The sequence below is a fragment of the Lissotriton helveticus genome, chromosome 1_1 (genome assembly GCF_964261635.1).
Source record: "Lissotriton helveticus chromosome 1_1, aLisHel1.1, whole genome shotgun sequence".
NCBI classification, from domain to species: domain Eukaryota; kingdom Metazoa; phylum Chordata; class Amphibia; order Caudata; family Salamandridae; genus Lissotriton; species Lissotriton helveticus.
In genome coordinates, this window is record NC_136057.1 from 640,351,564 (window position 1) to 640,363,974 (window position 12,411).

At 43.5% G+C, this 12,411-nt stretch overlaps 1 protein-coding gene across 1 annotated transcript in view; it reads left to right on the plus strand.

Annotated features, from left to right (window-relative positions):
* The window catches only part of OPTN (optineurin), a 592,249-nt gene that overhangs the window by 235,010 nt on the left and 344,828 nt on the right, over positions 1 to 12,411 (plus strand). The window contains exon 6 of the mRNA XM_078674172.1: positions 6,955 to 7,089. Within this exon, the coding sequence (XP_078530298.1) occupies positions 6,955 to 7,089 (135 nt within the window). The remainder of the gene's footprint in view (positions 1 to 6,954; positions 7,090 to 12,411) is intronic.

Consider the following 12,411-nt stretch of genomic DNA (forward strand, 5'->3'; position numbering starts at 1 on the left):
GAGCGTTTGAGCAAATCAAACACTCACCCCCAGTCAACTGATCTGGGTTTAATCCATCACCATTCTTTAGCTCACTTAGCCACCCCAGTTCAGACATGGCCATATGCAAATCAGTCTGACCCTGTGCCTCATGGGAACAGTCCAGCCCGAACTGCCAAGCCATGTCTTCCCTGGGCCAGAAACAAGCATCCTGGGACCGGTTTCGGATTCATAATCCTCATCAGCCAGGCTATCTTGTATCCAGTGGCCAAGTGAGCAAGGGACTCACGTCTGAGCATACCCTGCCAACTTAGGGCGAACAAAGCGATACAAAAGGGGATGATGGACGGAGCGTTTGAGCAAATCAAACACTCACCCCCAGTCAACTGATCTGGGTTTAATCCATCACCATTCTTTAGCTCACTTAGCCACCCCAGTTCAGACATGGCCATATGCAAATCAGTCTGACCCTGTGCCTCATGGGAACTGTCCAGCCCGAACTGCCAAGCCATGTCTTCCCTGGGCCAGAAACAAGCATCCTGGGACCGGTTTCGGATTCATAATCCTCATCAGCCAGGCTATCTTGTGGCCAAGTGAGCAAGGGACTCACGTCTGAGCATACCCTGCCAATTTAGGGCGAACAAAGCGATACAAAAGGGGATGATGGACGGAGCGTTTGAGCAAATCAAACACTCACCCCCAGTCAACTGATCTGGGTTTAATCCATCACCATTATTTAGCTTACTTAGCCACCCCAGTTCAGACATGGCCATATGCAAATCAGTCTGACCCTTTGCCTCATGGGAACTGTCCAGCCCGAACTGCCAAGCTATGTCTTCCCTGGACCGGAAACAAGCATCCTGGGACCGGTTTCGGATAGATAATCCTCATCAGCCAGGCTATCTGGGGGTGAGTGTTGGATTTGCTCAAACGCCAAGATCCGAAAGGACCAACTTGTCAGAGCTTTTGCACGTTCTTTTTGAGAAATATTCCTGTCATTCAACATATTGCCATTTAAAAACTATCAAGAGATTGGATCTTTATTCGTCTAAGAGACAATGGAAGGACAAATGGGTGAAAGGTGCTGATTGAACTCAGAGATCAATGGTAACCCTGGCCAAAGAATCTGCAACATCCTTTACTCCAGAAGCTACAAATCAGTATGCCCATTTGAAGATTAAAAAATTGTCAGTGGAACCTTTGTTGACGAAAGATATGACCCCTTGACCTACAGTGAGTCTCTCGACATTCCCTAGCCTTCCTTTATCCAGGATCTCTCATTCACCATGTTGGTGGAAAATTCTTCCTTTGGGGATACTTATTGAGGGCTTACTAGAACTGATACTGGAGTAGTAGAAGGATAAAAATAAGATTCAAGGATGTTTCTTTTTCCAAGCCCATGACATTTACTAGATTGGAGCATATGCAAATATTCCCCTAAACCGTGGAGTTTTCAGTGTGCGTTTCTCTCTAAAGAAAACTAATTTCTTCCTAAATCCTGACTATTATAAGTGACCCCTTACATAGCGACCAAAGATGAGAACAAATTTAATGGGATAGTTCAAGAGCCAAATGTTCTTTCAGCAATACCCAAAAAGGCCATTCACCGTATCCAAAGGTTCAGGCTCTGGCCCTGAACATTCCAACCCGCAAGTCTACTGCCCAGCTCTGATGTTCAATCCCCTGTCGATCAACAAAGGTTTGCATCCACTTCAGCTTTACTGCTTTGTATCCTACTCTGTTACCCTTGGTAGATCACGATTATGCCACAGATCCAGTAAAATTAATCTGCCAGCCATCCTCTTTTTTTCAGAAGGCATAAAAATCACAAACAGTCTGTTTCTGAATTTGTGACAAAGAAGTTTATAAAAGACATGTTTACACAATTTCAAAGCATGTAGGCGAAATCAAAGCATTATTCATGAAGCCATGCTACAAAAGTTTTTCAGAAGTAGGCTAAGAAAGCTCTGAGCACCCCAAAAATACTTGGACCGGACCAAACGGTAAAATAATTTGGGCCGATTATATTTGGATTTGGTTAAGCTAATAAAAGACCGACTTTATCTAAACAGTACATAGCTATGTGTTTCACACTCTATTGCTCTATCATAATCAGGCAAAACAGACACATCGGAGACAGAATAAGGGTATTCTTCTTAAGGAGTGTCCACAACTTCAGCCTCACATGCAGTAGTACTTGGATATGCAAACACTGATGCATGGCTTTGCAAACTAGAAGAGAAGAGTGATACAAGAGTTCTGCAGAACTTGTTCAAAAAAGAGATTTTATTCCCACCTACCCATTATTAGGAACTGCTTATTCAGAGGATGCAAAGCTATGTAAAATCTAATGCTAGATGTAAGAAAGTGGCTCTGTATATACCTCACCAAAGTAAGGTTCAGTGTGCACATAGTGCACAGTCCCCAGAGGTAGGGCAGAGGCTAAAGTTAGATATAACCTTACTCTCTAAAGTGGTAGCTTGGTCGAGCAGTAAGGCAGAATCAGAGGACAGTGTAAAGCATTTGTTGTACACACTCAGTCGGCAAATGGTCTCACACACTCAAGAACTGAACTCTAGGCCAATTGTTTTGTATATAAAAATATATAGTTGTTTATTTTAGAACCACAGGTAGGTACCATAAATACTTTCTCAGAATGAGATGTTTCAATTGAATACTTTCAAACAGCAATAGACTTTCAAATGCAATCAATACAGTTGTTGCAATATGCAACACAAGTTAATCACAATAATCACAAAATAACATTGAGCTCAATGGGAAGTTGAAAGTAAATGCAATAAAATCACTTTACATATGTTTTTCTTACTCCGGGCTGGATCCTGGATTCAGCCCTGGTGCATTTCCTGTAAACTGTTGACAGAAATCGTTTTTGTTACACAGGTGATTTTTAAGGAATATTTGAATGTTTTGAAAATCAACACTTAAAAGAAATGTTGGTCAAAACCAAGCAATGTAATCCTATGGAGGAAAATCAAGTTAACTGTAAATCACAGTTCTATTTACTTTTTAGGGTCAGTGCTGGGCACAAAGGTCCAGCACTGGGATCTCTCCTGATAACAGGTGAGTAATTTCATTTTCGTAGATCGGATTATTTTAAGTGAATATTTTAAAGTTGCAAAACTCGACACAATTCTAAGTTAAACCCAGCCAATGTTACCCTATGGAGAAAATCAAGTTCTCGGTCTTTGGGTAAGTACTCGGCTGGCAGAGTTAAGGTTCTGGGGGTACACTCGGGGGTCTCCCAGGGTCAGTTAGGAACAGTCGTTACACCCTCAGCGGCACTGGGGCAGCCGGGTGCAGAGAGGATAGGCCCAATGCTATCCTATGGAGGATAGGGAACCTTTGGTTGGTGGCTGCTAGCAGGCAGGCCACGCGGCTGTGGGAGCTGAACTCCTGGTCACTTACACAGGGCAAGTGGGGTAATAGGATAGGATAGATGCTGCACTTCCAGTGGCACGCGGGCGGCTGGTTGCAGGGTGCTTTTGGGCCTTCGGCCGCCCAATGTATTTCAATGGGAAAGCTGCAAGACGAACAAAGGCTGCAAACTCGGGGATGGAGATTCTTCAGGTGCGAGACTACCACTTCGAGAGGTAAGTTGGGGAGCTGTAGGTTAGGTAGCCACCCAGGAGTTGGGCACAGGGGGCTGAGGGGCGCCGGGTGCAGGGGTGTCTTTTGGTGTCGGGAAATCTTACCTTCAGCTGGTCGCTGTTGGAGGGGTCCCTGGTTGTGAGGCTGCAGGCGTCGTCAGGAGTGTCCTTGGGTGCTGGATTTGTGGTCACAGTCGCATGGGGACTTCCTTGTGGTTTTGGTTTACTCAGGCACAGGCCGGGCTCAGCGGGTGCAGAGTGTGCTGGATTCGCGGTTCCTGGCTGGCACTAGGGGTTGTTGCTGTTTGAGCAGAACCACTGCTCGAGGGAGTCCCAGTCTTTAGAGGAGCAAGCCAGTTAGGTCCTTCGGGGTTTTCTAGGTTGCTGACAACAGGAGACGCCGGGTTTAGCAGGAGCAAGTTCGAGGGTCGACAGGCCTGTAGGGCTGGGGCCAAGTCAGTTGGTGTTGTCCTCTTGTTAGCAGCTGCACGGCAGGTCTTCAATCTTCTTGTTCTTCTTCTTGTTTCAAAATCGGGATCTGGGGAAGGAAGGTTCAGGGTGCCCCTAAATACTAAATTTAGGGGCGTTACCGGTAGGACAAGGGCAGGGACCAATGGGTCCCTGTCCTGGGGTGAGTACAGCCCCTATTCTGCCACTCTCCAGTGGGAGGGGGGCAGGAGCCTAGCTCTGATTGGGTAGGGCTCCCCATTCTCAAAATGACGAGAGCCCGGAGTAGTGCTTTACCTCACCTCCCCCACCTGACGGGTGGAGTTGGCAGATGGTGGCACACCCCCTTTTCTTCCTTTGTTTTTCCCACCTGTCTTCCCGCCAGAGTGGGGGTCAGAACCTGTGGGGGCCAGTTGTTGAGTACAGCAAGTGGCCTGGAGAAGCTCACAAAGGCGGCATGCATTTGAAGCCCCCCCTGCCCATCCTGGGCGAGAAGACCTAGCACCTCGTTCCAGGATGTGCATTGTTGCAGGCCCCAGAGAGCGGAGGGCTCTCGATTGATTGATTGATTGTGGGTTTCTAAAGCGCTAGAATCGACTCCCGAAGGAGTATCTTTGCGCTGTAGACCGCTGGGGAACCCGTCCTGGCTTTCCCTGTTAGATGGTCCCTACTGGGTATCTCCAAGGTGAAACCAGGCATCCCCGGCGTATGTGGGGGGCCATTGTGGAGATGAGGCAAGCTAATGCCAAGAATTGCCGAGTGTGATCCCTAGTTAGATAGTTAGAGTAGGCACCGAGGCGAGAATTATCGAGTCTGTTGACCCTGGTCCAAGACCCTGCGGCGTCGGGAATTGAACCCTGGTCCCGGGCCGTCCTCTGCTCCCGGGTCTGCCCCCTCTAACCAGTGAGCCACACCACTCCACTATCCAGGGGTCCAGCAACATGCCTGCTTGGTGGCAGCCTAGGCAGCCTCTCAGTCAGGACGCTGGTTGTGGGTTAGTTTCAGGGGGCCACTCTAAGTTGCCCTCTGTTGTGCACTTTACATTAAATCCAACACTGGCATCAGTGTGGATTTAATGTGCTGAGAAGTTAGATACCAAACTTCTCAGTTTTCAGTGTAGCCATTATGGTGCTGTTGAGTTCGTAATGACAACCTCGCAGCACCATATACTCTTAATGGCATCACTGCACGTACAGTGCCCAGGAATGGCCCTGGGTACTGTAGGGGCACAGGGCTCATGCACCTGTGCCCACACCACTGGCATAGTGCACCCAGCTAGAGGGGTTACTGAGGTATGCCAGGACAGTGTGTTTGTGGGCATGGCACACAGGGATGCGTGCCATGTCAACTCTCTCTTTAGTTTTGCACCAAGACACTCGGCCTGCAAAGGCAGTGTGTGTGTGTTATGGTGCAGGGCCTCTAAGGGTTGCACAATAAGTGCTGCAGCCCTTAGGGGCCTTCTCTGGTCACAGTGCCGTGGGTACCTAGGGTACCATTTATCAGGAGCTGATATGTGGCCAGAGATGCCAATTGGGTTTAGGCTTCAATGCAGTTTTAGGGAAGGAACACAGGCCCTGGGTACCTGATTGTCAGGAACCCAGGGCACACTCAGTCAAAGTACATCAGCAATTCATCAAAAAGTGGGGGCGTACCATGCAAGAAAGATGGCACTTTCTCACACTGGAGAAGAAGGTTATTTACCTGTAAGTGCAGTTCTCCTACATGAGATCCTTTGACAGAGTCCAGTATGATCCATCTCCCTCCCTGGAGACAGGATAGTGATGTCTTGAGCACACTGATACCTCTAGTCTGACAGTGGCTTCGAGCGTGGAGTTCTAAGCTACCCACACTAGTTGTCCATAGATTTAGTAAAATAATGAGATAAGTATGCATTTGCACTATATTAGCTAATACTGCTATTTATTTATACTGAGGGTTCCTAGCATAATGCCTTGGACGTCAACTATTGAAAGATACAAATTCTTGTAAACGGTAGTTACATGTAAGTAACTTTGTCCTTGCTGGCACATGACCGGCTGACTGGTCAAAGAGTGAGGCATGGCCCTAAGTTTTGCAAAACACTCATCATAAGGCATTTTAGCTGCTCTTTGTGGCTGGTCAGGCAGCCCTCTCTTTTCCATCTGGGCACCACAAGCTTCCTTTAGCTCAACAGAGGTATCTTCATGCCACCCAGAGAACCCACTCAACTCTGGAACTTTCAAAGCTACTGCCTAGTCCAGCAGCCTTACCAGTCAAGCTAAACTCGACACGGTGACAAGCTAGTTTCTGTTTCTGTTCCTGCAACCTTTGTAGTATCGAGTCTGTTGCTGATTTAAGTGATCAGCTACTTATCTGTCCTGCCCCTTCCCAATGTTATTCAGAAAAGGCATTCAACAGGACTGATATATTGAATATATGATTATGGTGCAGTCTGTTAATGTCTGTTGGTATGTTCTCATGTAAGTTAGCTCCCATTTGCCTTAAACTTTGAGAGATTGAAACACTGTGATCCATTTACACGTGGGATCACTTTCAGACCAGGCACGATTGGTGTCTGGAGAGCTCTGTAACATAATGAAGAAAGACTATGCCATCAAATTCCCCACACACCTAAGAGTGGCTTCGTGTATGTAGGACTGGCATCCAAAACTAACATAGTAATGTCCCTTGTCATGTTATTTGTCCTAAGTACTACTCAGCACTCTGATAAGTCCTATTGCCATTCATTGGTAATGTTTTGTTTTAGTGTACACTGGGGCCCGAGTACTGCATTGCATCACAATATCACTCTTCATTCAATGCCATTCCTAGTCTGATTGAATTATTTCAACGTTTACATTTTTACTTTACCCTTTGAACCTGTTTTGGTTATTTAAATACTCTGTAGAAAGTGTTTCTAATGATCTATGTTTCAATACAGGAGTGCATCCATGGAGGTTGCAAAGAGCAGTATGGGCACCGAGGAGTTAACTGTCAGCAAGTTGCTGCGCAGCCTCGGAGAAGAGACTCAGAAAGTAGAAAGACTTGAAAAAGAACTCGAGACGACCAGGGAAAGGTATGGAATGGTTTAAACGTGTGTGTGTGTGTGTGTGCGCGCACGTGCACTTGTGTTATATTACTGTTGTAAATAGATGTAGATGGATCACAGGATACTTCTGGATAAGTTACAGGATAGGTTTATTACGACACAGCAGAGCAGAACACCTCACCAGCTGACCAGACCATCAACTGACAAGTGTGGAATATTCAAGTACGCAGTAGAATGCACACAGGTGTTCTGGGAGGCTGAAGAGGCGAGAACATAGAGAAAGGTCTAATGACCATAGACGGCCATGTTGAGAGGGGTATAAGTTTACTACGATTACTTCATACTCCCGCCCCCCCCTTTTTAAACGCATGTTCATAGAGACAATGTTATTTACATTTCAGAATGGGAAAGTTTATATTATGGATAATGGTTCATAGTGCATCAATCATCCGAAACCCAGTTTGTGCCTCAGTTAATATTTCTAAACTGTCACAGCGAAAAAATAGCTTTGTGAAAAAGACAGTGAAAATGTCACTCAAAGAATGGCCACTAAATGCAAAAACATGGCATTTTAAAAGGACAGAACAGTGCAGATTTTGATGTTGCTCGCTACAAAAGTTACACATGGAATCAATGAAGGGGCACGAGGTTGCCATGTTGGTGCTGTGAATGTGTCCCACAGAGATACACATACCTAGAGTTTCCGATTCAAAGTGTAGTGATGCTTCTGCATCATTGACCATGTATAATACCGTTGCTGGTGGCGTGGGTACTTCATTAGTGATCCGATTAAAATAGCGACAAGACTGCTGAAGCTTGTCTTTAAAACTAAGAAAAGACTGGCTGTGCAATTTGTATTTCTTAGCTCTACCACGTATTTAGAGCGAAACACCACCAGGCTTTGTGCTGGTGCTTCCCAATATTCTTTTTCACCTTATTGCATTAGCAATCGATTACCCCTGTCATTGAGTGATGTTATAATCTCCTAGTTGCACTTGCTATGCTATACAATTTGCGTTTTAGGCTAGCGCACAGGTCATGAATGATCAGATCAATGAGATCATCTTCTGAGCAGCAATGCTTGCCCACCTCTGTTACTAAGAACTGCAGTCACTCAGTCTGTCTCGGTTAGTGGCCTTCCTTCTGTTTCTTGTGCTTTGCAGTACTTTTAAGATCTTCCTAGAGTTTCCCGTTTCTCAAATGGGTGTCATTACTGATATTTATATGTTTCGTCTCGTCTTCATTGCTTGATTTTGCTCCCAAGAAAGTGTCACTCATAGTCGTTGAAATGTCACTCATAATTACTCTGAAATTATGGAAATGTCACACATAGCCTTCTGACACCTTGGCAGCTATGCAAAACATCGAAAGTTGAAGTTTTGAAGGACTAAAGTATTTTTGATGTGTGCTGCAAAATGAATTTGCAATCCTGAAATCAAGGACAACATTGCAATGTTTGGTATCGCCCGTATTTCTGATTCAAATAGGAATCATTAATGCACACAAGGGAAGCTAGTACTGCTATTGCAGTTGCTGCACCCTTCATATCTTAAAGTGCAGTCCTTAACTGCGAGGCCAGAAAATCTCAATGCTTTCATTCTGTATTATGCAAAGGGAGAGGAACTGTAAGTCACATTTCTTCAATCCGACAAATCTCCTTAATCGTTAAAAAATTGTGTACCGGGACCAGTTAGTCCAGCTAGTTCTGCATAATTACATCGATATTCTGGTCACAAATGATTCTAGTAGTAAAAAGAGGTGGGTTTTTTCCATGAAAGTTATACCAGTTTATTATTTAAAAGACTGGATTCCGAAGGTCCAAGAGTTTCTCTGGACGTTGTTACAAAAAAAGACAGGGGATCTTAGACTCTCGAGAACCTTTAAAGGGCTACATTAGTATTGTTACTTCTTTCATGGGGTCTTACTGGGAAATTAGGAGCCATTTACATACCCCCAAATGGTGGTGTTGAGTTGTTTCGAAACCTTCTTTTTTTGCGATCTTCTTGGATTGATGAACTGCCTGGACCAATGTCTTCTAAATCAGGGGTGATATGGGGTGTTCATATTTACTGTGTAGGAGCATACAGAGTTGTTTGTTATATAGTTGTTAAAGCGAATGCCTAGTGCAAACTGTTGTTTTTAGAGAAGCAAATTAAATAACCATCTTTAGAGAATACAATTTCATTACAAATCGGCATGTACCTTTTAGATCTGAAATGTTCCATGAGTTATGTTTTACACATTTCTGGTGCGTTTCTGGTTTCTGGCTTATGTGCGCAGCAGGAGAGGCTGTGTCTGCGACTGAAGTTGTGAGGAGACACCAATTTACCTCACAACCTCTAGATTGGGGCTGCTTGTGAGCCGCTGATGGTCGAGCTCTGATTGTCTTAATTAATTTTTTTCTTCAATGCTTGGACCGGGTCAGAGCTTCAGTATAAGATTTGCAGGGTCTGGTTGCCCCAAGTTGGAATATCGAATCGACAGGCGCTGTTGCAAGCTGTTTTCAGCTGGTTTCAGTCCTGCGATGTAACTGAATGTGATGGCGTCCGAATGATTGTCTGGTAGGATTTGTGGTTACACATTAATCTCCAATATTCATGAATAAAAATGACATGTATTCCTTCTTTTTAAGATATTGTTTATATTCTGTGCAAAGAAGTGTGTAGCAGTTATCATTGTTCTTCTTTTTTGAGGTACTTATGAGTGGTGGAAGCTCTAAGCATGGATAAGTGGCTGATGGAATTTTTAGTTCTCCGTATAAGTGGCAGATTTTGTCTTATCTCCTCGGGTTTAAATTGGGCCAATTGTAATATGACTTCGCAAGAATTATATCTTGGTATCCATTTCCCATGGTTGCGTGCAACAGTAGTATACATTTTTTTAATTTCTTTCTGTTCCTTTGGAGGATTTCGCGGTTTGTAGTCCCAGTTATGTCAAAACTGTCAGGTTGGATACCTCCGCTATATATTTTGAATTTCTGTAGACTCATTCAGGCTCTTACTGAATGTTTCAAATCTTAATATTAAACTGGGCTCTTTTCTCAACAGAAGAGATTGAATTATTTTGACTCTTTCGCTGCCACATTGAATACTGTTCACCTATTCTCTAAGAATTGTTTAACCAGAGGTGCTATTATATTGCTACAGCAAATTATGGATCTAGGTTGGCTTATTTGTTTCCAAATTCCTGATTTGTCTTTCCAATGTATAGTTTCTCACATGGGCATTGTATTTCATATACTATGTTCTTTTCTTGCAGTTCATGAAGTTGGAGTGCACCCACTTCGTGCTCCTATATTTGAAAGTACTACCTATTGTTTGTTGCCATAGTTTGTGTTTTCCACTTTTATAATGACCTTTGATTGGTTGTAGCTTCCAATATTATTGTATGGACTTCTGTGTTATGGTCTATGGTGCTGTGTATGCTTGCACTGAATGATTTCTTAAGCTACGTTTTTTTAAATTGCAAATTTAGTTTTGGGGGGATTCCAGACAATACCTGTAAACACTGGATTTTATCTGAATCCTTTCTTTTTCTTTCTTGTAAATATGGTCTTTTAAGAGTTTGTATTGGCTTTTTCAGGGACCCCTCTTCTATCACCCCTCCAGATAGTTAGGTTGCATGATGGCAGTACTTTTGTATTCATTGTGCAATTACTGCAAATCCTAAATAATTGTCTGAATCGTAGGCTTTGTCTCACTCTTAGGGTGGAAGCTGTCATATCTGAATACACTTTTCTGATTAGTTTTGTGTTTAAACAGGGATGTGACTACGCTGTTATCTGTTTCTTTAACATAGATATCTAGTTCATTGTCATTCTATTTTATGTCATATTAAACTTGATAACATGACAACAGTTATTGAGTGATTCAAGAAAAAGGTTGAGGTCTGTATCTGTGCCTAATTGTGTACAGAAGATGTCATCAATATATTTTAGCCATGAAGGTATATTGTCTGTACATGGATTGTTGATTTAAATACAGTTTTCGCTAAACTGGGGCATGTAGAAAACAGCTATCTCCAGGGTGTAGGAGCATCCCGTGGCAGTCCCTTTTCTTTGCAGGAAGAATCCTTCTTGGATTATTTCTGAGATGCAGAGTATCGTATATTGATTAGTCATTTTGTCTCTTTCTTAGTGTTAAATAGAAAACAACCCTGAACATGGTGTAGACAGTGCTTTGTAAAATGGTAAAAATTATATCTAGACTTCCAGAGTGGGAGCACTACAGTTTAGAGGCCTATTTAAGCGGGTTGTGTCAGTATCACATGGCCTCTAAGGATCTCTAGGGCTTTGCTCTAAAACTTTCCAACAGCCACTGATAGCACCAGTGAACTACCTGGCTGCAAGAAATGCATTCACAGCCTGGAGTCCTTTTGCTGCAAAGGATGTACAGAAGAAAATATGTATTGTTCAGTTGATCAAAACATACAAGTATTGAAAAATTAGCATTAAAAAGCATCATTGAAAAGCTTTGATAAAAATGAACATATTACTGGACTTCTTTACGTGTCCCTATTCGTTAGGTATAAACATTTAGGAGCACCTGAGCCCTAGTACAGGATTATAAAGTAACTGCATGGACCATGACGTTTAATGGGCCTTGCTGGTGGAGATACGTAGATAAAAGTGCTTAGTGCTTTGGCTTGACTACCTCTTCACCACTATGTCAAGGGAGGCAAATTTATGCTTTTTTAATGCTTCACCATAGGTATGAGGTACCCCGCATACAAAAGTGTGTACTGCTTATCTAAAGTCTTGCATGAAATGTGGTGAGCGACTAGGGACCTCTCTGGTCTAGTACAGTGTCTTCCAAGTCAGTTTCACAGATAAGCTACAGTCAAGTGCCATGTACTGGAGGGGACCTCCATTAGACTGAGTTTGCTAGTTTGGAGCCTGCCAACCTCACAAACGTTAGGATTTTCCCACAGAGCATCAAGTCTTCTCGAAGACCGTCTGTGATCACCTGCCGACATGTACGTGTTCCAACCCTGATGAAGTGCTGTCTCGGCAGACCTTTTTGTTCTGACATTAAAGCTAGACCAGTGCAGACGATGAAGCAAAAGTCCTCCTTTGCGTAGTTGCAAAGCCGGCATACGAATTTGGGGGAAGTTCTCCACCACACAGGAGAATTGAATCATTTAGGGAGTCCTCCAAGCCAAAGATTAAGCAACTTAAACACACAATACTGCTTAAGCTGGCTCTTGATTCAATTCAAAGAATCTTTATTCGGATACAAGTATCCATAAAAAACAGGTAAAAAAGCAGCATAGTAATACATTGCTCAGTAAATAAATATAATCAATAAAAGTACAGCGATATGAAAACATTGTCCGAATAAGAACTGGTTG